At 37.3% G+C, this 23,624-nt stretch overlaps 1 protein-coding gene and 1 long non-coding RNA gene across 3 annotated transcripts in view; one reads left to right on the top strand and one right to left on the bottom strand.

The window, feature by feature from the left end:
* The window catches only part of LOC106179051 (solute carrier family 12 member 8), a 32,236-nt gene extending 16,125 nt beyond the window's left edge, over positions 1-16,111 (bottom strand). The window contains exons 1-2 of one of the 2 annotated variants that reach the window (XM_013562556.2): positions 15,969-16,111; positions 4,134-4,612 (exon numbers count right to left, since the gene is read on the bottom strand). In XM_013562556.2, the coding sequence (XP_013418010.2) occupies positions 4,134-4,140 (7 nt within the window). In that variant the 5' untranslated portion in view covers positions 4,141-4,612; positions 15,969-16,111. The remainder of the gene's footprint in view (positions 1-4,133; positions 4,613-15,968) is intronic. The other variant, XM_013562557.2, reaches the window with a different exon arrangement.
* A 2,271-nt stretch (positions 16,112-18,382) lies between these two features.
* LOC147760341 (uncharacterized) lies at positions 18,383-23,213 on the top strand. Its single transcript, XR_015335736.1, has 3 exons — positions 18,383-18,691; positions 19,258-19,402; positions 20,298-23,213. It is a non-coding gene; the product is annotated as an uncharacterized LOC147760341 (long non-coding RNA).
* Positions 23,214-23,624: the final 411 nt, after the last annotated feature.

Raw genomic sequence — 23,624 nt, forward strand, 5'->3', positions numbered from 1 at the left:
TGACAGCAAATTAATGCATCAACATAGCTAGGAAAAAAAGCATACCAGCATAATAATTTGAGAGATTCTTTTTTTCCACAACACATGGTGATATAATTGAGAAGATTGTATCCCTGTGTATATATCCCTAGATATCAGGGCAACAACTTGTAGCTGTTAACTGAGCATTAACTGTATCCATTCCATGCATTTTATAACATAAATCATAATTCTGAATTTATTGACTTCAGATATGACTATTTCTTTTCACTTAAATTATAATTGTAATGACAACATTAATTGATACCAATACCTTGATGGCAGACCATTAGGAGCAAATACCACAATTTTTTCACTCATATAACAAACAAAATGACAACAGTGACCTAATTTGTCTTCAACAACAGATGGAAGATTGCCATTTTGTATTATTGTGTGTGTTTTTTCAATCTTTTTGATGTGATTTCAAAAGCAAAACTTACAAACATGTACAAATTAAGCTGAATGATAACTTGAGTGGTGTGTTAATATGGTAAAAGTGTCAAAAAGGTTAAAAGTTCGCAATTTAAAGATGTAGCAAGAGTTCAAACCTGTGCAGTATGAAACCTCAAAGAGTTGGTATTGTGAAAATATGACAGCTAATGATTTATAATCAAAGATGGAGTCAATCTTTTGAAAACACCTGGGGGTAAAAGCGAGAGAGAGAGAGAGAGAGAGAGAGAGAGAGAGAGAGAGACCTGCAGGCTGAGGGAATTGTCCATGACCACACAATAATAATAATCTCTTACTTTAAACTCAAGATGAACATCTTAGAGATGTCAACAGCTGCCAAATGACTGCCTTATCCAGGGTGTAAGTAACAAAAAAACATAAACCCAAGAGAATGATATATGCCATATATCACTAGTGGTTAGTAGCTACCAGAACCATTGATTTTTATTAAACCCCCACAGTACGTGACTCTGTATCATAACATGTTACCTGGTGCACAAGGTCATGCAGTAAGACTTGGAGAAAATACTCATACAATTTTTATTGTGCCTGATATGTATCTGTACGATTTATTCTGCACATTAGGTTTTGCTTTGTCATATGTAAAGGAAGAATGCATGCGTGGATGCAGGCATACATACAACATGCACAGAGAGCGAGAGAGAGAGAGAGAGAGAGAGAGAGAGAAAGAGAGAGAGAGAGAGAAATAAGTAAGCCACACACAAACCAACCTTCACATCATTATGACAGGAACCATTAATCTTCTTCTGAAGCATGAAAGCCTAAAAACTTCTCATATCACAATAACCCCAGCATTATAAACTAAAAAGCAATTCTCACACAAGCTCACTATGGGAAAATAGTCTCTTTTCCAATTACCGTACCCCATGGGAAATAAAGCAGTGTATGATACAACCATTGCACACCATTCAATCCTGTGTATAGATGGCTAAAGCTCCCCAGGTGCCTTCATTACCTGTTTCCACTGGGACATACTGCAGTAGAAACTGTTTACCAGATAGTTACAATAATGATTACTTTTAAGTCCATATAAACAGGTGATTATACTAATGATTCATTGCAGGCTCAGTAATGCTCTTTGTTACACTGGTTTGATAGAATTTTTATTTCTCAAAAGTTGTAAATGAGAGTTAAATGAAATTTTGTTTTATTCTACACTGTACTACAAATGGTCTTGTATTCAACATTAACACATGTTCCATGATGGTGCTGCCATGCAGTCTTATTTTTATTTCCTTCCTTTCTTTTCTTATTTTCTTTTTCCTATTGGATACAGGCCACTGGCAACTATTTTATCTTTACATATATATTTAAAACAAATGTCTATTGGATTTTACCTTCATTAAAAAACAATATACTGGTTGGCCTACAACACTAAGGGCTCATTCCCAATGTAACTATCGGTCTATGTAGATGGATCCAATTCAGCAGGGATTTTCACTGAACGCAGTCAGTTTAACATCCTGGCATTGGAAACAAGATTACCGTTAGTCTGTTTAATTGATTGCATTCAGCCAGAGTCCCAGGGAGTTCAATTGATCTACAAAGACCGATAACTTCCAATGGGAATGGGCCCTCAGGCCTCCATAGTGCCTGAAGCTTACAAGAATATTATCAATGTTCTGTGTCTATGGGGACTCTTAACTTGTGTCTACAGGGACTCTTAACCATCTCATGTTGCTGGGTATTAACAGTGATGACATCAGGTGTCCTTTTGAAACTAGAATGAATGCCTGCATGGATACAGTCATCATTCTATCTTTTTAATGGGGAAAATTATCAATCTTTCAGGTTTATAATTTGGAATTATTAAAAATAAATTTCTGTAAGCATTTATGGTGTTTTATTGTTTAGAATAGAACAATAGGGCAGCTAATTTTTATATTTTGGAGTTACATCTCAATAGAAATGCTCTAACTTTACTAATTTATGACTGAAAAATACAACCTATTTGTAAAATTTTAAAAGGTCTGTTTAAACAAAGACAATCAACAAAGACTGGGTTTCCATGCCTAGATTGATCCATCTGGATCGGTCTAATTCTCTGGGGAGTTTCACTAAATTGCTATCAATTCAACTGGCTTAAATGTCTGTCACGCCTACCAAATCAGCTAGGTTAAAGATAATTACCCCCTAAAAAATTTACTAGGCGTGACAGACACTTATGCTGGTTAAGTTGATAGCAATATAGTGAGACACTCCAGGGAGATAGATTGATCCAAATATCTGTGGGAATGGTCCCTAAAATATATAAATAAATAAACTCTTAACAATTTTCCAAAGTCTTATCTTAAAAATATCCTAGTGATTTGCGTTCTCCAACACATCTATTTTGTAATCTTAACCTTATTTTAATCTATGAAAATAGAAAGTTAAAAAATTACACCAGTGACTTGGCACAGAAAAATAACATCAGATACTAGTACAGTGGCATACCTGCAGTCATAGATCTAAATGTTCACTTTTCATGGGAGAATCAAGGGAAGATGTGGCTCACCAGGCAAGCATACTGAGACTGCACCCCTGTCCATCAAATAACTGACATATTTTTTACATCTGTAACATATTAGAAAACATGAAATGGCACCACTTAAAGTGCCACCATGGATGTGTGTTCTGCTGGTAGATGTCCCACCCTAGAGATGCTGAAGACACCTGCTGGTAGATGTCCCAACCTACAGACACTAGGGACACCTGCTGGCAGCTATTCCATCCTAAAGACACCTGCTGGTAGATTTCCCACCTTAGAGATGCTGAAGATACCTGCTGGTAGCTGTCCCACCCTAGAGATGCTGGAGTCACCTGCTGGTAGATGTCCCACCCTAGAGACACTGGAGACACCTGCTGGTAGCTATCCCACCCTAGAGACACTGGAGACACCTGCTGGTAGCTGTCCCACCCTAGAGACGCTGGAGTCACCTGCTGGTAGATGTCCCACCCTACAGACACTGGGTACACCTGCTGGCAGCTATCCCATCCTAAAGACACCTGCTGTTAGATGTCCCACCCTACAGACACTGGGTACACCTGCTGGCAGCTATCCCATCCTAAAGACACCTGCTGGTAGCTGTCCCACCCTAGAGACACTGTAGACACCTGCTGGTAGCTGTCCCATCCTAGAGACGCTGGAGACACCTGTTGGAGCTGGCCCACCCTAGAGACACTGGAGACACCTGCTGGTACCTGTCCCACCCTAGAGACACTGAAGATAACTGGCACTGCTGGTAGCTGTCCCACCCTAGAGACACTGGAGATATCTGCTTGTAACTGTCCCACCCTACAGACACTGGAGACATCTGCTGGTAGCTGTCCCACCCTAGAGACACTGGAGACACCTGCTGGTACCTGTCCCGCCCTAGAGATGCTGAAGACACCTTTTCTAAACCTACACTGGTAGCGAACAATTTCAAGGGAGGGGTCTTTTTTCTTAGAAAGTGGTACTTTTAACAATTATGATATATTATATTATTCTATATTATATGTCCATACAACTTAAATCAAATTCTGATTCAGAGCTCATGTTGTACATTTACCTAGTAAAAAAAAAAGGTACGCCATTCTTTCTAACCCCCAGTATGGTGATTCCTCCCCCCTGCCAATGACCCTAGCTGGCATCTTTCAATGTATTCCAGTGAACTCACCTTGCATAAGTCTCAGTCAGCATCTGTTCCTTCCTATTGCAGACATTGATTCTGGCAGAGCTGGCTACTGAAGGCAATGTTCCCTGGAGACTGGGGCTCCATCAGGATGAGATCAATTACTGTCAGTTCCAATATCTCTTCAACTTATATCAATTACAGTCAAGACCTGTATCTTTTCAGCTGAGCAATGGTACAGCTTTTGCACCATGCAGCCACAACCAGGTTTATAATTTTGACTTGGCTTAAGTCCCCAGTGCACAACTGCAGTCCCAGGAAAAAAAGTTTTCAAAGTGAGGCACAGAATCCACAGGGCAATTTAGAACTGTATTTCACAAATAAAAACAAGAATGGTGGAACAACTCATTGAAATTTCCAGAATGGCAGTCAAATTCAAGATGGCTGCTTGCAGGTTCAAATGAAGTATCAGTTGAAGTTAGCACTTAACTCAGCTAACACAGACCCTAATCAGTTTCTCTGCCCTAAAAAAAAGAATAAAAGTAAATCAATATTGAGCAATATCAATGGATTGGCTGAAAGGCCTTGGTGCTTCTTATAATTGCTTTTAAAGCTTAAAAGAAGGTTAAATAGAATAACACAAAATACAAAATATCTCATTGCAGAATTATACATTGTCACCATATGGCAGACAGACCCTTTAACTCAAGTACTAGCTAGTATATCACTTAAAATTAATTGCCAATAAACTCAATATGACTTACATGATCAATAAATTCAGTATCATACCAAACAGAACAATTTATAAACTATAAACCTCGCCAATAATTACTCAACACCTTGTCAAACAGATCATACTCCTAATATATGACATGCAAACCAATAAATCCAGTATCATTCTGGCATCACTGTGAAAAGAACACGCCTTTAACTTTGGGCCTATTTATGATGAATTCATTGACCTAGCTACTGCGCACTGACTCCACTGAATGCATTATTTACAGACTAACACGCCTCCTCCTGGCATTAATTAGAATACAGAAAAGTTCATGATTGTTAACAGACTAACACGCCTCCTCCTGGCATTAATTAGAATACAGAAAAGTTCATGATTATTAACAGACTAACACGCCTCCTCCTGGCATTAATTAGAATACAGAAAAGTTCGTGATTATTAACAGACTAACACGCCTCCTCCTGGCATTAATTACAATACAGAAACCTCGTGGTAATTTGAGTACAAAGGTAACCAGAGGAGGCGTGTCAGTCTGTTAATCTGCAAGCATTCAGCATGAGTCCCGTTGGAGTATGTGCAGAGTATCTAGGCTGATACATTCAGTGGGAATGGGCCCTTACATCCATGAACTCAAATGTCATCAGACAGCTTGCATCAATGTATTCTTGGAGGATGGACCAGCATACATTGGAATGTGTGTAGCAAATGTGTGAATATCATCAATATTTACAACAGTATGAGTAATCCTGCCTCCTCCAGCTGTTGTCTCTGAGTGACATTAAATATGAATGAAGTTCTTCATATCTATGTAACCTTAATTATGCAATAAAAAGTAGTTCAACTGCCAAGCAAATGGCTGTCATCGTCATCACGAACTGACTCTTAAAAGTGAAAGCTAAAAAGTAAACACTTATCTCTCAATTTTTCTTACAGTTAAACATATTTAATATAAATGCAAAAAACAATAATAACAATAATAATAACTAGCCAGTGTGAGTCATGTGACTCAAAAAACAACACATTTTTATCTGAAAAATAAAAAGCTCAGCCTCCTTATCTTTCCCACATACTCATATAATCATGAGCCTTTTTGTAGTGGTACATTTCTTTATGGTTATTTTTCTCTGATAAGACAACTGGGATCCAGTGTACAACATGACATACACTGGGTTCCCATTCCAAGATCAATCTAACAGGATCGATCCATTTCTTAGGGGTTTCTTGCTAAATTGCTTTCAGCTTAAGTGGCTTAGATGTCTGACATGCCTCCTGAAGCTGCTAAATGATAATTAATTACCCCCTAGCAGTTTCAGTAGGCATGACAGACATATAAGCCGCTTAAGTTGATTGCAATTCAGTGAGAATCCCCTTGCCTGGAGATAGATTGATCTACAGTTAGTAGGATAGGATCTGGGAAAGGTCCCTCAGTTTGTGCCCAGGTTGGACAGGCCACATCCTGGTATGTCAGTCACAGCAAGGACAAAACAACTAGGTCACAATTATAAAAATCTTATCTGTGGTTCACTGTCCTCACACAGTACAAGCCACATTGATAACTAACATACAGTAAACCATTTCAAATATTTCCCTTTTATTAATTCAGATCCTGATGAAAACATGCAGCCTTTATGTGTTCAGGGCTGCTATTGTCTTGCAGCAGCTGAATTTCACTGGAAAATGTCAAGTACACGAGTGAATGCTAATTAAATTGCCTAAAATAAGTTTCAAGTTTTTAAAATTATTCTAGCTAATAAATTTGGAAAGTTAAAATACAAAAATGGCTACCTAGACAATATATATATGCTGCGACACTGTTGGCCTCTGACACTGGAACAACAGAAAAATGAAAACAAAAACAAAATCAAACGAATAAAAAAAGAAAAATATATATCAGACACCATATCAGACACCATAAACAGCCTTTAACCAACATTTCTACAAGCTAACAGCAAATATCAAATATTCATTACTGTGGTTGGCTTATACCAGTGAGCCATATATAAATAGACTTATGGAGTCTGACTGAATGAATACAAATTTAATATGAAAAATACTCATACATATATATGCAAGTAGGCAATACTTTGTACACAAAAAAGGAACAAATGTATAATAATAAGTAAACAAATAAAAAATATCTTAACTTACTACTAGTACACAGAGGTCGAAATTGTCACCCATATTTACTTTTTTTTTCCATTTTTTGTCAGTCAACTAAACCTTACAAAAACAAATCTGACTCCAGAGAATATATTATCATCTCCCAAATGTAAAAAAAGGGTTATTTTTATAAAAAATATCTATGCAGCTACTGAAAAAACAAGGCATCTGTCTTTATGCTCTGGATGCCCAAAATATTTCTGAAAGTCATCACAGTTCTGTTTATTTATTTATTTATTTATTTATTTATTTATTTATTGGGGGTAAAAACATGGTAAATTAAAAATGTATCTTCCCCATGGTTAAAAAGTTCTTCATAATTTGATGCAACCAGTTGTCAACTTGTCTCTGCAAATATCAACATGAACAAGAGAGAGCAGTAAACAGTGGAAGAAAAGCCACTGACGGAATGGCGCTATCTGGAAACTATCAAACACACTTAAATACGATTGACTAAAAAGAATTTATCAATAGCTGAGATTGCCTGGCAAACTAATTAGGACCCATCAAATTCAGGGAAACTTCTTTGTTTTGGAATAAAAATGTGTTTAAGGGTTAAAAAAACATTGTATTTATTAGTTTTAGGGTGCATTCCCAGAGATTTAGATCGATCCAGAGATTTAGATTAAGATTGACCTAACTCCCTGGGGGTTCGCGCAAAATTGCAGTCAGCCGAGCGCGCACCATAGTTAATTACCCCCTTGCACCTTTTAGTAGGCGGGACAGACCCTTAAACCGGCTAAGCTGACAGTAATCTAGTGAGACTCCCCACAGGGATAAATTGATCTAAAATCTATGGGAATGGGGTCATAGTGTTAGAAAACTTAGTTTTAAAAATTCAGAACAATTAACGGCTGAATTCTACTTCCCTGAGAACTATTAGTATTTGTAACATATAATCTGCTATAAGAAGCTGCCACATGCAGTTAAGTTAATTTTTCTATTCTCTGAACATTTAAAACCTACAATGCTGTATTCTGTTCTTATCCTTAAATATCACCATGATTTGTTCAGCTTTCATAGACAACTTAACTGGAACATCTGAACTTGATCCTAAATCACCCTTGGCAACAAAAGTGTTGGTTTGTCAGTTTAAATTGGTAAGTGGACAAAAAATCTTTAAAAAGTCCTTCACAAATTCTGATGAAATTTTTGGAAATCACTGAAGGAGGAAAAGAGCAGACATCATTAAAATTCCAATTGGATCCTGGTCTCCTACATTTTATCTTTAAATACAGTACACAATATAAGTATAATTATAGACAAAATGAAACAAAACATTTTCCTTTTTTTATTCTTGGAAGAATCTCATTTGTATTGCATTCTAGCCTGTAGTATAATATGTTGCTGCAGTGTCGCAGTTCACAGTGTTATTTCTGCTTAATACCAATATTCATGAATACAAGAACTACCTTAAGTGGATATTGCCTATCTGGAGTGTTTCTGCTTTCAGGTTACAAGTGGAGGTGATTTCATTTGTACATCATTAGCATATCATTTCCTGAAGTAGGTAGATTAGATTACGGTAAGTCTTTTAAAAGTACTTGGCTATATATATACAGTGTATGTACTAGTAAGGAATAATTAAACATATATTTTATGTATAAGTATTAAGCAGCTATGAGGAAACTTCCTGTCTGGCTGGTTATGACAGCTCAAAATGCCAGATTGGACCTGCATGATTTTTAACATTGCAGGTCCTCTCAAATGGAAAGGTTTATGTAAAAATACACTACATAAAACAAATTCCTAATGGAAATAACATTACAGTTTGGACCAGCACAGACTCAGAGAAACTGCAGAATTCTTGGAGTGTGCCCAAAATATTCCCCCATGTCTGTCTTTAGGGTTAATAATTGAAAAAAATCAATAATTTTAAAAGTGTGTTGAAATTTCAAAATAAAAAAGTGCTTCTGAAATGCTATTTTACAATGGTTTCTGGCTTCAGAAATTATCTTTGGCTCTGTTCTCACAACTTTTAGATCGATCTATCACCGCGGGGAGTCTCACTAGATTACTGTCAGATAATCCCCCTTAAGTGTCCGTCCCCGCCTACTACAAGCTTTAAGGGGTAATAAACTTTCGTGTCCGCCCAGCTGACAGCTATTTAGCGTGAACCCCCAGGGAGTTAGGTCGATCCAATGTAGGTCGATCTAATCTATGAGAATGGGGTGTTTATGTTTGGTAAATAATTAAGGGTCTTTTTTTTTCAAATTTGATGGTCTGCAGACCAAATACCACTAAATGGCCCTACTAAACTCTTAATTGTTATACATGGAAGAGAACTGATTATCTAGATCTCCAAGAAACTTGTAAACTGTTTCAGGTTTCACACTGCTTTTAAGGTATCAACCTCGATGCCATCAACTATACTGTCCTATGTGACAGCTGTAATGTTATTACAGACTTTTACAGTATATCAATCCCATAAATCTGTTGTCAAGTCATAAATGCATCAGTAGCACAATAATACCTGTCAGTGAATACAAAAGAAATTGAAACTGAAGGATAAGTAGAATCATCTTAGAACACCTGTAGATTAGTACAAACAAACAAAAGGATATGTAAAATCACCTCAGAATCCTGTAGATGAGCACAGGTGGAAAACTAGGTCTCCGGTGACATCAGTGCTGCCTGTGACGTTTTACTCGGTTGTCTACTTACATGTGCCTTCCAGCTACGGTACTAGTAACTAAATATTAGTCCAAGAAACAGCTGCAATATAATACATGTACAATGAGTATACACTGTCAGTGATGGAAGCGAAGTGTCTTTTTTCCTGTAATTATGGTCACAAGGAATACACACAGTACCTAGCTGTTCCCGCTCTAGTATGTGACACAGAAAGATGGAGTTGCTGGAAATAAAAGAACTGCAATAATCACTCTATGGGATTCCCTGCAATGACATGTCCACATGGGCTTGTTACCTGTTTGTACTGGCTACATGCATGGCAGTATTGATTTCTGCTGCAAGAAGTTCTATAAGCTACAGCTGCCAATGAATACTCATTAGATACATGTGCTGACAAAAATAAATGAGGCAGAGAGAGGGCATTTATGAAGACAGCAATTTCAAGGTTGAGGTTTTTCTGAAAAAAAAAGCAGCCACTCAGTTGATTAACCTTGAGAAATGGCATACAACTTTCCATAGATATCTCTCTTTCTCTCTCTCTCTCTCTCTTTTCCCCAAAAGATTTTTTTAACCCTCCAAACCTATACATAATTTGCTCATTTGTAATGTCAATTTAACCACAACCAACCTATTTTCTGCTCCAAAGATTTTCCACCTGGAAACCCTCTAAAAAGGTATTAAGTGACTGTCCATATCTGATACATATGTAGCAACTACATGTCTCTAAGAGACCATGCATTCCCAGACCCTACCATACTAACTTTGGATCGCAGTATCACTGAGCGGATTCTCGCTTAATTGCAATTAACTTGGGCGGCTTAGATGTCTGTCACGCCTGCTGAGGCTGATAGGGGGTAATTAACAATTGTTTAACAGCTTTAGTGGTTATGGTCCTAGACATCTAAGCCGTTTGAGCTGAAAGCAATTTAGCGAGGGACCCCATGGAGAAGGACGGATGATGTTAGATCAATCCAGGGATGGGAAACCTGTCTATAAAAACACAGTAAAAACCCTCACCATCTACCTGTACAGTACACACCCATCTATGCTTATTAGTATATAGATCTATATAGGTGTAGGTCACAAAAGAAGCTGTTATGTCATAATCCTCAATTATTCTGCAGGTCTACCATCAATAAAGTAGCAATCTACTGAATAAAGCTTACATCAGAACATGCAGAAAGACACGTATTAGTAAAGCACCCGATAATCTCGCAACCCAATGACTGTTCAAAGTCACCATGGAAGGTGAAATAAGTACATTTCTTTGCTAGATGATTGATGGCTTTCATCTACATGTGTGTGTATCTGGTCTAACTGTACATTTCTATTCTATTTATTATGCTAGTGAATTTTTATATCAGTAATTCTTACATGTACTAGTATTTGCCCATCAATACAATATCAAAAAATATAGTACTAGTGACAAAACATGAGTTTGCTAATCAGTATTAATCACTTTTTGTATAACATAAAATTTAATAAAAAATATCTGAATACTGAATTAAATTTAAAAAAGTAACATTCACTTAAAAGCAACATTCACAACATGCCATACTTACTAGTATTCTAACTCTGAACTTCAGCTTCATGGAGTTTCTTCACTTCGAAAGTAATTGTATGCTACTAAAATGGACTTGTTACAGCAGACATATTAGTACTTATAATTAGGTATGATATACAAGTATGATATATGAAAATGTGATAATTAATAAAGGAGCTGGACGTGGAAAACACCATCAATAGAACACATGCCAACCTTCCACAGCTGAAGCGTATATACTAGTACATATAAGAGCACTCAAACAAGAACAATATCAGTTATTTTCAGCACAACACAGCAGGCCTCAGGCAGTAATACCCACTTGTTGATGTTTTCTAGTCTTTTTCCTCTATGCATGCAAAATACACTTATAACAATCTGTGATGTTATCCATTGGGGCTGGCCTACACCTAAGGCCATTAAAATTTTGTTTGGACCAGTAGATTTTTCAGAATGTGCAAATTTAGTGGGCCAGTATGGCCATTCAATTTTTTTTTTTTTTTTTTTTTTTTGTTAGTTTTGAAAAGAGCTTTCAATTCAATTTAATTTTTTTCTGAAACATAACTGTTACAAGATGATTCTGAAAAAAAATTGATAAAATCAAGGTCTTGATATTGCTAGTGTACTAAATTGAAACAGAAGAACTGTCCAGTACTAGTCTTATTGAATTTTTTTTTCTGACCAGTGAATCCTGATTCAGACTTGTATATTTTAGGAATATGAAAGTCCAATTTCCACTAAGCTGAAAAGTTCATGGCACAGACTATGAGAGCATTTCTGATATGACTTAATTTTTTTTTCAATGCTAGATTGACAGGAAAACTGACAGCTATAGTATATATAAGCATGTCTGAGTGATGACAGTGACTCACTCCTACCTAGTACTGGTATTATACTAACTTTCAACTATATATCAGTAGGCAACAGCATCAAACATTCATAGCTCTGTTACAACAGTTAATCTGGCACTGATGAAAATACAAAGTCATTTAACTGAGTTTCATACAGCTGCAGTATTTATCGAATCATCAATGACAATTCTCATTAAAAAATGCCAAGATAAGACTTAATAAAGAAAGATTCTTGATTATTACTACTAAGTTAGTTTGCTATGTATACTAATGCCTTCATCTCCAGGGTATCAGAAAATTACCATAAATTAAATAGTAAATGACGAAGAAATTGTCACATCAACTGCACAATTAGTCTTCTGTGAATTGCAATTATTACATTTGAATGGAATTAAGTGCATTTAAACACAATATTGCCCTATTTCAGACTGCAGTTATTGTAATGACTGCCAAGATGTCCTGGAAACCTAAAAAAGGTACCAAGTGACTGACCATATCTGATAGCAACTCCATATGTCTCTAAAACACCATTCCCAGACCTATATCTACTGCAGAAGGAATTTACAACTAAGCTAATTGAGAGTATAGAATTACTATATATGCTTACCATGCTTCTACTGCCTATGACAGACATAACAATAAATATATAAGAGGTACTAAAGGTTAGATAATGCACAATATTAAACTCTGACATTTTCATATTATAGGGGTAGGGTACCTAACCTACTCAAACCAAATGTAGGTTTCCTTTGCTCGGAACTCTCTGAATTGCCTCTGTTAGCTAGTACGTGTATGTATAATTTTAATGAGCCCTCTCCCCCCCCCCCCCCCCCCCCCCCCCCGCCTCCCCCATCCCCACAGATAGGCTATAAGTTCATCACTATTATACATGTTTTGATATATTAGATTTAATATTATTATTAGCAGGTTATGCTTTAATTAATATAAACAATCATAAATAGCAACCAAACTTGTAGGCAATGAGTCAGTGACTAATAACAATATTTATTCCTTTGTTTGCTAAATATTACAACAATTAAATAATAGACTAGAGTAGACTTGACTAGAATATATATTTTTATCAAGAAAGGGGGCTATACAACTTTTTTCAAATTTTGAAGTAGATTGTGTGACATATTGTATTTTATGCATTCAGGCACAAAAGTGAGTCTGTGAGTTACTCTGAGGTCTAGAATTCGGTTCAATTCATATGTTAATTGTCATCATTTTCACCTCAATAATCAGGGTGATATTCCTCAGTAGATGTGGGTACCCTGTCACACAGGTGAGTCACTGTTTGCTGCCAGCTTAATTACAGTAACAGAGTGCCCTGGTATACCCACGATGCTGTGAGAAAGAAGGCTGCTTTCCCCACAGCAAATGAAAATAATCATGATTGTTACTATAAACTAAATCAACTTATTTGTCTATAATCATTTTACATTTCTACCTTTTATGATTACATATACTCAAGGTTACTTTTGTTAAGATTATTTTATAGAATATAGGATAATTGCACTTATAACAACTACTAGTAGTTTACATCATGATGTGCTGTGCCTCAGGGCATTCCAAGGAAAATACAATTGCAATTAATTTAAATTTTATCCATGATATAAGTCAATTACAACTGAGCACTTGTCATCCTTGAGTCAGTAGCTATCTGGACTTTGCTGCGATAATTACACTGTATGTAGTAAGTATACTGACAGTCAATGAAAATGCATCAGAAAACTTTCTTGTACTTTTTACCGAGAATCAATTCCAACCATATAAACGAGTACAAATGCACTTGTTTGGTCTTGTTTGACTGAATAATGGGTCATATTTCACAAGAAAACTGTTATTTTCTTTATGTTCCAAAGTACTTAAAATATTAGTTGATAAATAAATGATGCATTTTCATTGACTGTCAGTATATTTCCCATACAGTGCGCAACCTGTGTTGTAACTAGTCTGAAAACAGAAATCAACAGCAGGAACTCAGGGTGAAGTCAGCTTATCATTACAATATCTCAGTACACATCTAAGCTGCTTTCTACATGACCCTTACTCCAATAAAATAACTTTGTGATAGATCTGAGTGAAGATATATTGCAAAGATATTGATCCCTTGCCCATCATGAGAGAAATGACTCACTCCCTCATCTTTGGAACTGTTTGGTTGTTTTGCTTTATATTGGACTGACACTCTGGTATCAAATAAAATGCCTCTTACTTTTATACACTGTATCCTGGTTTCCATACAACATATTGTATCGCCATCTTTTCTGTAATCTACCCAATGCCAGGAGGAGGCGTTTTTATCTATTAAATGTAATCTGTTGATGCGAATTAATGCATTCAGTGAGAGTCCTGGCAGAGTGAGTTGGAACTACCTAGTAAAGGCCCATGGCCAGGGGGGGTTCAGGGGGTTCAAAAGTACCCCCCATTTTGCTCGGAAAAAGGTCCCCTTAGGGAAAAATTTTATCTAAGTACACAAAGGTTTCATGGTAAAAGGTTCACCTTTTAAAAAAAAAGAACCCTACTTTTGAAATTACTAGCTACTAGTACGGGCTTGTAGTACAATAGCTTCAGCGACATTTGTGAATGCACCTATCAAGCTTTGAACACTCCAATGTAATGAACTACCCCTGGTATAAACTTCCAATCCAAGTCATGGAAAGTTGATAGGAAACACACCAATTGTAACTTCAAACCAAATTTCATACTAACTTGGTCTCCACACCAGCATTATTGTACATATGGGTAATTAGAATACATGTTTGAGCAGAAAATCAGCAAATTTTTCCACCAAAAAAATGTTTAAGGAAAATATTTTTCTTATTCACAAATCAATGCTTTACCCATCCCTGTTCAACATATTTTACTTTATTTCTAATTCAAGTATTTAGTCCTAAAAGACTGGTCTGTCACTTAGACTGCTATGTCTTCCTGAACATTTTAGAAGGAAATATCAAGATCAAGCATTTTATTTGAGGGGTTTAATCAAACTTTTATCATGTTTTATTATTATTATTATATTGTATATTATTTTCATTATTATATTAGACTTTTCACTAAATTTAACAGGTGTTGCAAAAAAAGAAACTTGATAAATGATTTCTCCTGATACAAATTTGGCCTGTGTGTATCAAAATCATCTTGTAGAACTCCACTAGAGTAGTGTATACATCCACCAGGTGTTATAACAGCTGATAAGGCAACCCATACTATGGTAACACAGAAATCGTAATCAAAGTGTGGCTGAGTCATTAAACAAGATCCTATACTGCATGAACGCCATGGATAATTCTTATTTGCTTAGGTTTTTATCTCAGCTGACCTGCTCATTTTCCTTTAAAACAGTAAAGATAAAGGCTCCAAAGAGATTAATATTGCTCAATATGGTACAAGTACTCGAATATGCATGGGATCTGTATAAATTTTCACTTTTATTTTTTAATTTACTGGTATTTCATTTGTTTCTTTCTCAAATTCGCATTTGCCCCAAAGAGTTTCCCTTTCCTGTTTCTCCTCTCTAGATTTTTGTCTTTACGTCATCTTTCATTTCATTTCTAGGTGCTGATGACCTTATAAGTTGTACATTTTGTTGTACTCGTACTTTGTTTACACATCCTGAACTGCAACACTTCTAATTATTCGTCATGGCGATGCAGCATTTCCATATTATATACATATTGTTATCCGTTTAACTCCAGCAGACGCCTATTAAACGCTACAGTTCATTTTACTAGTACCAGCAGCGCTGGCAGTATTTTGCTAATCGGCCGCAGTGTTTAATCAGCTGAGGACGTGTGGCCTTATTAATATTATCCTGAGCCAGGGACGCACGCACAGAAAACCACCTGTTTCTATCTATGACACTGTCACAGTCAACAGTCATTCAATAAATTCAGCTACTGATCAATGTATCAACATATTTTTGCCGAATGAAGGCTGAAATGATCACTCACCTCACTGTCCTCTCAAACAGGACGCGGCATTTCCTCCACGATTCTAAACCACCGCGATAGCAGTCGACATGTCCTCACTACGACCTCAGTTGACCTTGTAACCGCAACCAATCAAACTCCTTGAAACACGGCCACGTTGCGGCTGGATGACGTTTCCATTACATTATTTTATTGGTTCTTTTTCCCATAGTTGGAAGCGCACAGAGAGATAAAAAATAACCTAATATTGAATATCATATGTAGTAAAATTGATTCTAGTTACCAGAGCTTGATACAGGCCTTGTAGTTTGTTTATAAAGCATTTTAACACTGGCGCTAGTGTTTAAGATAGGCCGCTAAAGAAACTAAAATCAATTAAGGAGTTCCAACAAGACCTCCTTGCTAAAATACAGGAAAGACTGGAAGTTATCGCTGTACATAATACGTTTAAATGGGCTTCAACAGAATGCTTCTGTTGTTCCCTGGGACGTGTTTTACATATAACAAAAAGTTTTTAAAAATGAAATAATGCTGTGCAAATCAAGCTGAGGTCATTTTTAAGTTATTTACCTAACTGCAGTATAGCTAATAGTAAATTAAGATATGGGCCTACCTATATATGTAGAGAGAGGGAGAGATATTATAAATAACACAGTCATAACAACCCACTTGTACCAGTAAAAAAATTCAACCTACATGTAGGCCTATAGTAGAGGGGGGGGGGGGGGGGGGGGGGGGGGGCGCTCCCTGTATTCATTCTGACTTTACATTCTCGCATTTGGCCAAATGTGTTTGTTGAGACCGACTCTGACTTCGAGTTCATTATAACACAATATGCCTGAGGGAAAACGACAAATCATAGGCTTTACTTCGGCTGAGGAGTACCTGAAATTGCTTCGGCGAACCTTTCAGGTATAACTAGAAATGCACTTGGAGAGCGTGACCTCCGCCGAAACAAATAATTAACTAATAATTACCTATTAATTAATTATATTTAATTAAAATCTATTCAAAATTGATTAATACATGTAATTGGTGGATCAATACCAAAATTAAATCATTTCTTCGTTTGTCCATTTATGATATATCCTGAAAATTATATAATTAATTAATTTAATAATGGATCAGCATCAAAATCTATTAATTTCTTCCTTTGGCCATTCGTGACTAATCATGATTTTTTTAAAAATCAAAATCTGTCATTACTTTTTGCGTAATTCTCTTCACAGACAAACAAACAAACGGCAAGCAAATCGTAACCTCCTCCATTGTCAGAGGAAATAACACGTAAACCCTTTTCATGCTTTTCATGCTATTAAAATATCTTAAGTCATTTCTATAAGGACACTGTGGGCTGCGTTATGAATAATAATAATAATAATAATAATAATAATATTTTTTCTTTTCATCTCAACTGTTCTTTTGATGCAAATTGCAAGTTTGGGACACGTCGCCTAACCTAACTCAAAAGCAAATACTTGAGAAAACAAAGCACACAGCTTCCTTTTATTACGATCTAAGCCGCCTTCTGACTGGTATACCTGAACATATTATTTGCTCATACGCCAGCGGCCTCGCCACACTATACCTATAGCGCAAATAACTATACTATTTCAAAACCGCATTCCAAATCCTTTTATAACATTACAAGAGGTTCATTTGCATTTCAACTGACAACAAAAGCTGTCCAAAATTAAGTTGTTTCTTTAACCTGCTAGACACATTCAGTCAGTATTCAAGAGCCATTGCGCGTTTTAAACACATTGTGGCCGCTTTTGTTAAAAAAGGGGCGAGACCTTGAGAAAGTGGAAATTTACAGGCGCGTTTACACTAGACAAATTTTTGCTTGAAGATTTAAAAGAAGACTAGGGTCAACGTCGTCAATTTTTTTCTTTTGGGTACGTTGAAAGGTATTGCAAGTATAATCTGAAGATGGCTGAAGCTGAGGACACTCAATGAAGTAAAGTCTATCCATTAACTGAAAATTTCTTGGTTGAAAGCGGATCATTGTTCAATATAAAATCAAATCCATGTAATTGGGCCAGCTATGGTCCCATTAGCATTGACACCATCGGTCTACGTGAATCGATCCAACTCTTGGGAGGGTGGCTTTTAGGGGGGACTCAGCTTAACTGAATGACCCTCCTACTTCAGGTGATAAGTAGAATATAAAAATCTGGTGGTTTTACGAGGGCGTTGAAAAAAAGAGGAGGCGTGTCATTCAGTTAAGCTGATTGCACTCAGCGAGAGTCCCAGCAGAGTTGGGTCGATCCACGTAGACCGATAGTGACTATGGGAATTGGGGCCTATAACAACAGTGGATTTGACGCTTTTCATCAAACAGATGCACAAGAGTCTCGGTCCTGGTGAACGGCTAGTCCGATCCACTGTGTTCAGTGTAAACATGTAATTTAGCCTAAGGTAAATAAAAAACCTGTACGTAGCGCTTCGACACAAGAAGAGGTCACATAACATTTTGCCTGTGCTGTCAAGTCTGCACTACCTGCTGTTCATTTGGACGCAGTAGATACAGATATTTGCAAATGTGAAAAACGCCTCTACATATTTAAACCACAGCAGAATTTATCTCTTGCTGAGACACTGAGAGGTTGTCAAGTTTACACGAGATTAAAGCGAGACAAGATTGAGGCGAAGTAAGGCCCGAGAAAGTCTGCCCTGATTTGAAAGTTTTTATTTACGACTCTGTTATGGCGACTGAAGGACAGTTTTCGTCCATTGAGAAGGTATGTCAGATTAATAGTTTCTCAAAGTAATAGTTAAATAATTGACCAATAGTTATGAAACGGCGAACAATTTCTTCATTGCTTCGTAGAACAATTTAATGCACGTCACTGGGAAATTATTGCAATTAAGAGACAGTTCGCAATGAGTGACATGAAGGTCGCACTTGTTAGTGCGCTTTAACTTGGTGGGGACTCTCGCTGAATGTAATAAGATTAACAGACTAATTATGGGAAATTATTGCAATTACGGGACTACGATGACTAACATAAAGGTGGCACTCTTGTGCGCACTAATTTCGAGGGGACTCCCGCTAAATGCAATTAGATTGACAGACCAACAAGCATCCTCCGTTGATTAGAATATCGAGAGGCTGGTGATAATCAGCTTATTGATAACAAGGAGTTATCTGTTATCTGTTATAACTCCTTGTTGATAACAAGATCGACTTAGTAAGGCGTTAATTAATAACCAAGTGGACGATTTTATGACCATATAATATTGGACGTAATTAGCAAAGTACTGACGACAAGATCTGACGCAGTACTCTAATATCATTTCTCTTCAGATGGATCCGTATAACAGGGGGCTAGCACCCTCGGAGAAGAAGAAGAAGAAATTTCATTTCCACGACACGTCCACCTTCTCCATCGTGGCGGGGGTGATCTGCGGACTGGTCCTGCTGGCACTTGTGATAGTGCTGATCCTGGGGAGTGAGTCATCCGTCACCCACCCAGCCACCCACCCTAAATTCTCCACCCCACCCCCACCCCCTACCCCTCTTTTTTAGCCTCCCATCCCCATTCTCTCTCTCTCTCTCTCTCTCTCTTTCTCTCTCTCTCTCTCTGGCTGCATTCAGAACAGCAGACTTAACTAGTCCGCGGGCTAAATATGGCGACCGACTAAAAAGCTTGGCGTCGAATCCGCTAATAGACACTGAATAGATTCCCCGTGGGGAAGTATTTTAGTGGGTCGGCCATATTTGACCCGTGGACTAGTTAGTCCGCTGTTCTGAATGCGGCCTATTACAGGGGTAACATGCTTACCTCCAGCTCCTCTCTCTCTCTCTCTCTCTCTCTCTCTCTCTCTCTCTCTGTTTCAGAGCAAGAACAAAACATCATATTTACGCCAAAATATTGATAATTATTACTGTAATTATTTTGACTTATCACAAATCATATCAAAATTGGGAATCTTAAAAATATGTACACTGTTTAGTTCTTTATACCTCTTCGAATTGATTTCAATAACATTTTTGAGAAATTACTATTTAAGAAATAATAATGTGGTGTTATGCCGTCTTCTTATTGCTGTAAATATAAGGTAATTGATTTAAATTAAATTAAAGTTATTTTGCAGTCAGGAGTTTCCCCAGGATTTGGAGTACAGGGAGTCCAAAATGTTGATCTGTAATTTGGTCACCGATTAACAGGGAGTCCAACTACAACTAAACCGTCCTCCCCCAAATAATTCTAGCCGTCCAGCAGTCTTTGAAAATATAAGCCGAATTTTGCTGCCAGAGGCCGTCCAGATGACGGCTGGACGGCTTTCTGGGAAAAGCCTTGTTTGAAGGGTGTGATTTTCATGAGGTTTCCATATCTCTTACAGTCCAAAGAGTCGGACCTTTTGCCAACGATGTAATACAGAAATATAACAGAGGAGAGTTCATCCCGCCGACAACTACTGCTACCACGGCGGCTACCACGGCGGGAAACTGACGTAAACCAGAAAGAGAACACATATAAGAAACTTTGAAATAGATCAAAACTTGCTAAACGGAGAACTCGATGTATATTCATTGTGTTGTAGTTGACTATCCTGGACTGCTACTGTCATATAGAATAATAAAATACAGGATTTCATAGACCGCATTCAGATTCACACATCGTAGCTGGGTCGACCCAACTCTTCGGAGTGCGGAATCAGCATGATTGCCTGACACGCCTCCTCGAGCAATTAGGGGGGTACTTAACTATCCTGTGCTGATTAAGCCAATTTCACTGACTGCACATTAGTGGGAATCCCCCGAGGAGTTGGACCGACCCAGCTAGTTCGATGTGTAAATCTGAATGCGCCCATGGTGTAGGTTAGTGTGGTGTGGCATATATACGTACATGTAGCATAGCATAGAATAGAATAGCATAGCATTACTACATGTATTAGCATATAAATTATCCATATAAGAATATCCATATTTGCACAGTTCCGGTCAAAAACACATTATGTATGGTACATGTCGTGACTGTGAATGCTACATCCTGTGAGACAAAAAACACGCACTTGACACCCACGTGTTTACATCTTCATACCATCTGGGAGGAAAATCGCCGTATACGACAGAAATAAACAAGCGAGTGATATCTGTAATCAGATAATTGCAATGGATAATGTGTCACAATGTGATATTTCAATAAAACAAGTGCAAAAGATAGATTTCTGAAAAAATAAATGAAAATAGGAGAACATCCAACGCCAATTAAGATGTTACAGCAGTTTTAGTGCCAGATGTTGGCCACCAATGAATGGAACCTACATATTACTAAAATGAATCTTAAGTACACTCGAAAATGTCAAACAATGCAAACAAGGGCTAGTTTATATTTCCCTTCAAGTAACATATGATATACAGACTTGACATTTAATATGGAATATTTCAGTTTTAAAGGTATACCTAGGTAGAAATGCGTTCTTTTTCATAAAACTCAGATCTCATATAAGACATCTGATTGGAGAAGTGTGAAGTCAGGTGTGTCGCTGCCAATTAACTGACTACCAAGTCTGTTGCTCTGTTGCCTTGTGTAATATGCAGTGATTTAATTGGGTAGTGCTCCTTTGGGCTGGTCAAAGCTTGGCTTTGGCGAAGCATGGTTCTGTCAAAAAAGTATCCATATATCGGCAACTACTGCATAGAAGAATTTGAAATTTTGTATGCAAGCGGTCGGTTTTGCAGTGCGTAAAATGAAATAAGCAGTGTTTTACAAAATTGTTAAGCTGTGCCAGAATGGTGCGAAAAGCACAGACATTGCCAGACAGATTATTGTGTCAAACGGAATGGTCTATACAGTTTTATAGAGTAATGCCCAGACTGATGTACCTACACAGAGACCACGCCCAATGCATTGACGTCTTACCACCAGGGTACAGAACTCGCTGTCCTTCAGGATATGCTGCTGCAATTAAACCAAAACCACACAGTCCGTTTTGAATGAGGGGCAAATTGTCACCAAAACGCGTTTTTCAAGGCTCTTAGCGAACACCCAAACTGGTTTCAGCAGGTTAAGATACCAGATGACCTCTGAGGAAGCCACTGTAAGCAGCACAGCAGCGTAGTCTGTTTCTCTAATGAATTGGGGACCATTACCGTTTCTGGGTAGAACACTGAAACCGCGTGGCTTTCTTTATTGGGATCAAACTTCACCTGTACCGCTAAACTGGTCAAAACAGAGTTTACAGACATCCTGAAGAGGCCTACGACGAAACGTGTGCCACTTTTTAAGTGACCAGGGTCATTGACAGTGTCAGTATTTGGAGTGGATACCACATTGGTGCCAAAACACCAATGGTAGTCATCGATGAGAACCTGAACCAGATGAAATAAAGGAATAATCTGGGAACCACTTGACTATCATTTGATAGAGGGCATCTTAGGAACAATTTTAGGTTGCACGATGAGATTGCCGGTTCACACAGAGCACTTTTAATAGCAGATAACTTACAGAACCAAGGGAATGAGTAGCTACCTTGGTCATCAAAATCGCCATAATTGAACCACATAGACAATATGTCGGTAGGTCATTACTCGCCGTATCAACGGCCTGCATGTCCTACAAAAAAACTGAGCCAAATTGGACAAGTTTTAACCGTTGCCTGGAATTTTATTTCAGATTAAACTCTAAAAACCTATCATAAGGAATACCTTGCGACTTGAAACCTCTGGTGGCAGCAAGATGAGGTCAAGCGTAACAGCGACTGTTGCTGTTACTAGACAATAACATGGGGGGCCTTTGTGGGACGTGTAACTCTTTTAAAGGCAATGATTAGGAAAATATGGAGATCCAATATATCGCTTTCAATGGTTGTCGGATGACTTAAAATAGGCAATGTATTTTTTTATGCTTCACTGGCGAATTCAGTTAATGAACTGATGTCACACTGACATCGAATAGATTATCAAAAGTTATTAAAACACGATTTTAATCCTTATTTTCATTTTTCAGCCAGCAAAATAGGAAAAAAACTGATGAATTATGATTTGGAAAAAATATTCCATATTAAATGTCAAGTCTGTAGCTTGTTGATATAGCTTGTTGGTAAATAAGCAAGAATGAACCGGCCCGCTGAATGTAAAATCTTCATATGCTGTTTGTTGCAGAAATATAAAATCATTTTCAAAATTTGACTTCGTGAAGTGGTAATGGGTTCTGAAATCAGTGATTGTAAAATCTCCATTCGCTGTTTGTGCCAGGTAATTAAATGACGAAAAGATAGTCGATCTCATTCAGTGGCTATGAAGACTGAAATCAGTGTTTTTGTGTCGTAGTCACTTCACTTCACTTGATCAGCATACTGGCATTTCGTTATCTCCAGTTTATTTTTATTTACCAAGGCCCGTTGTTATAATTTCTCCATAAATACAACTTAATATCATACCGGTAATTACAAGAAATAGTCATCGCCAGTCTCATTTTATTTTCTACGTGGAGCAAAACTTCATGATTGCATGTAAAAGAAAAAGTAAGCAAAATATTGCCAGTTTCCCTTACAGCAGTAGCCTACATTCTTTGTCTTTAAGTTAAACCCAACTTTTGACAAAAACCAAAGCCCGAAAACTGGTCCAAGCTTTTGCATACAAATTAAATTTGGTCGCCCACTGCTCAAGATACCAGTTGATCCACAAAAGTCCACTAAAATGAAATTAATATTGGTTTGAAACTT

This window comes from Lingula anatina, chromosome 8 (assembly GCF_051362555.1).
Source record: "Lingula anatina isolate TDL-2025a chromosome 8, LinAna3.0, whole genome shotgun sequence".
Taxonomy (NCBI): Eukaryota; Metazoa; Brachiopoda; class Lingulata; order Lingulida; family Lingulidae; genus Lingula; species Lingula anatina.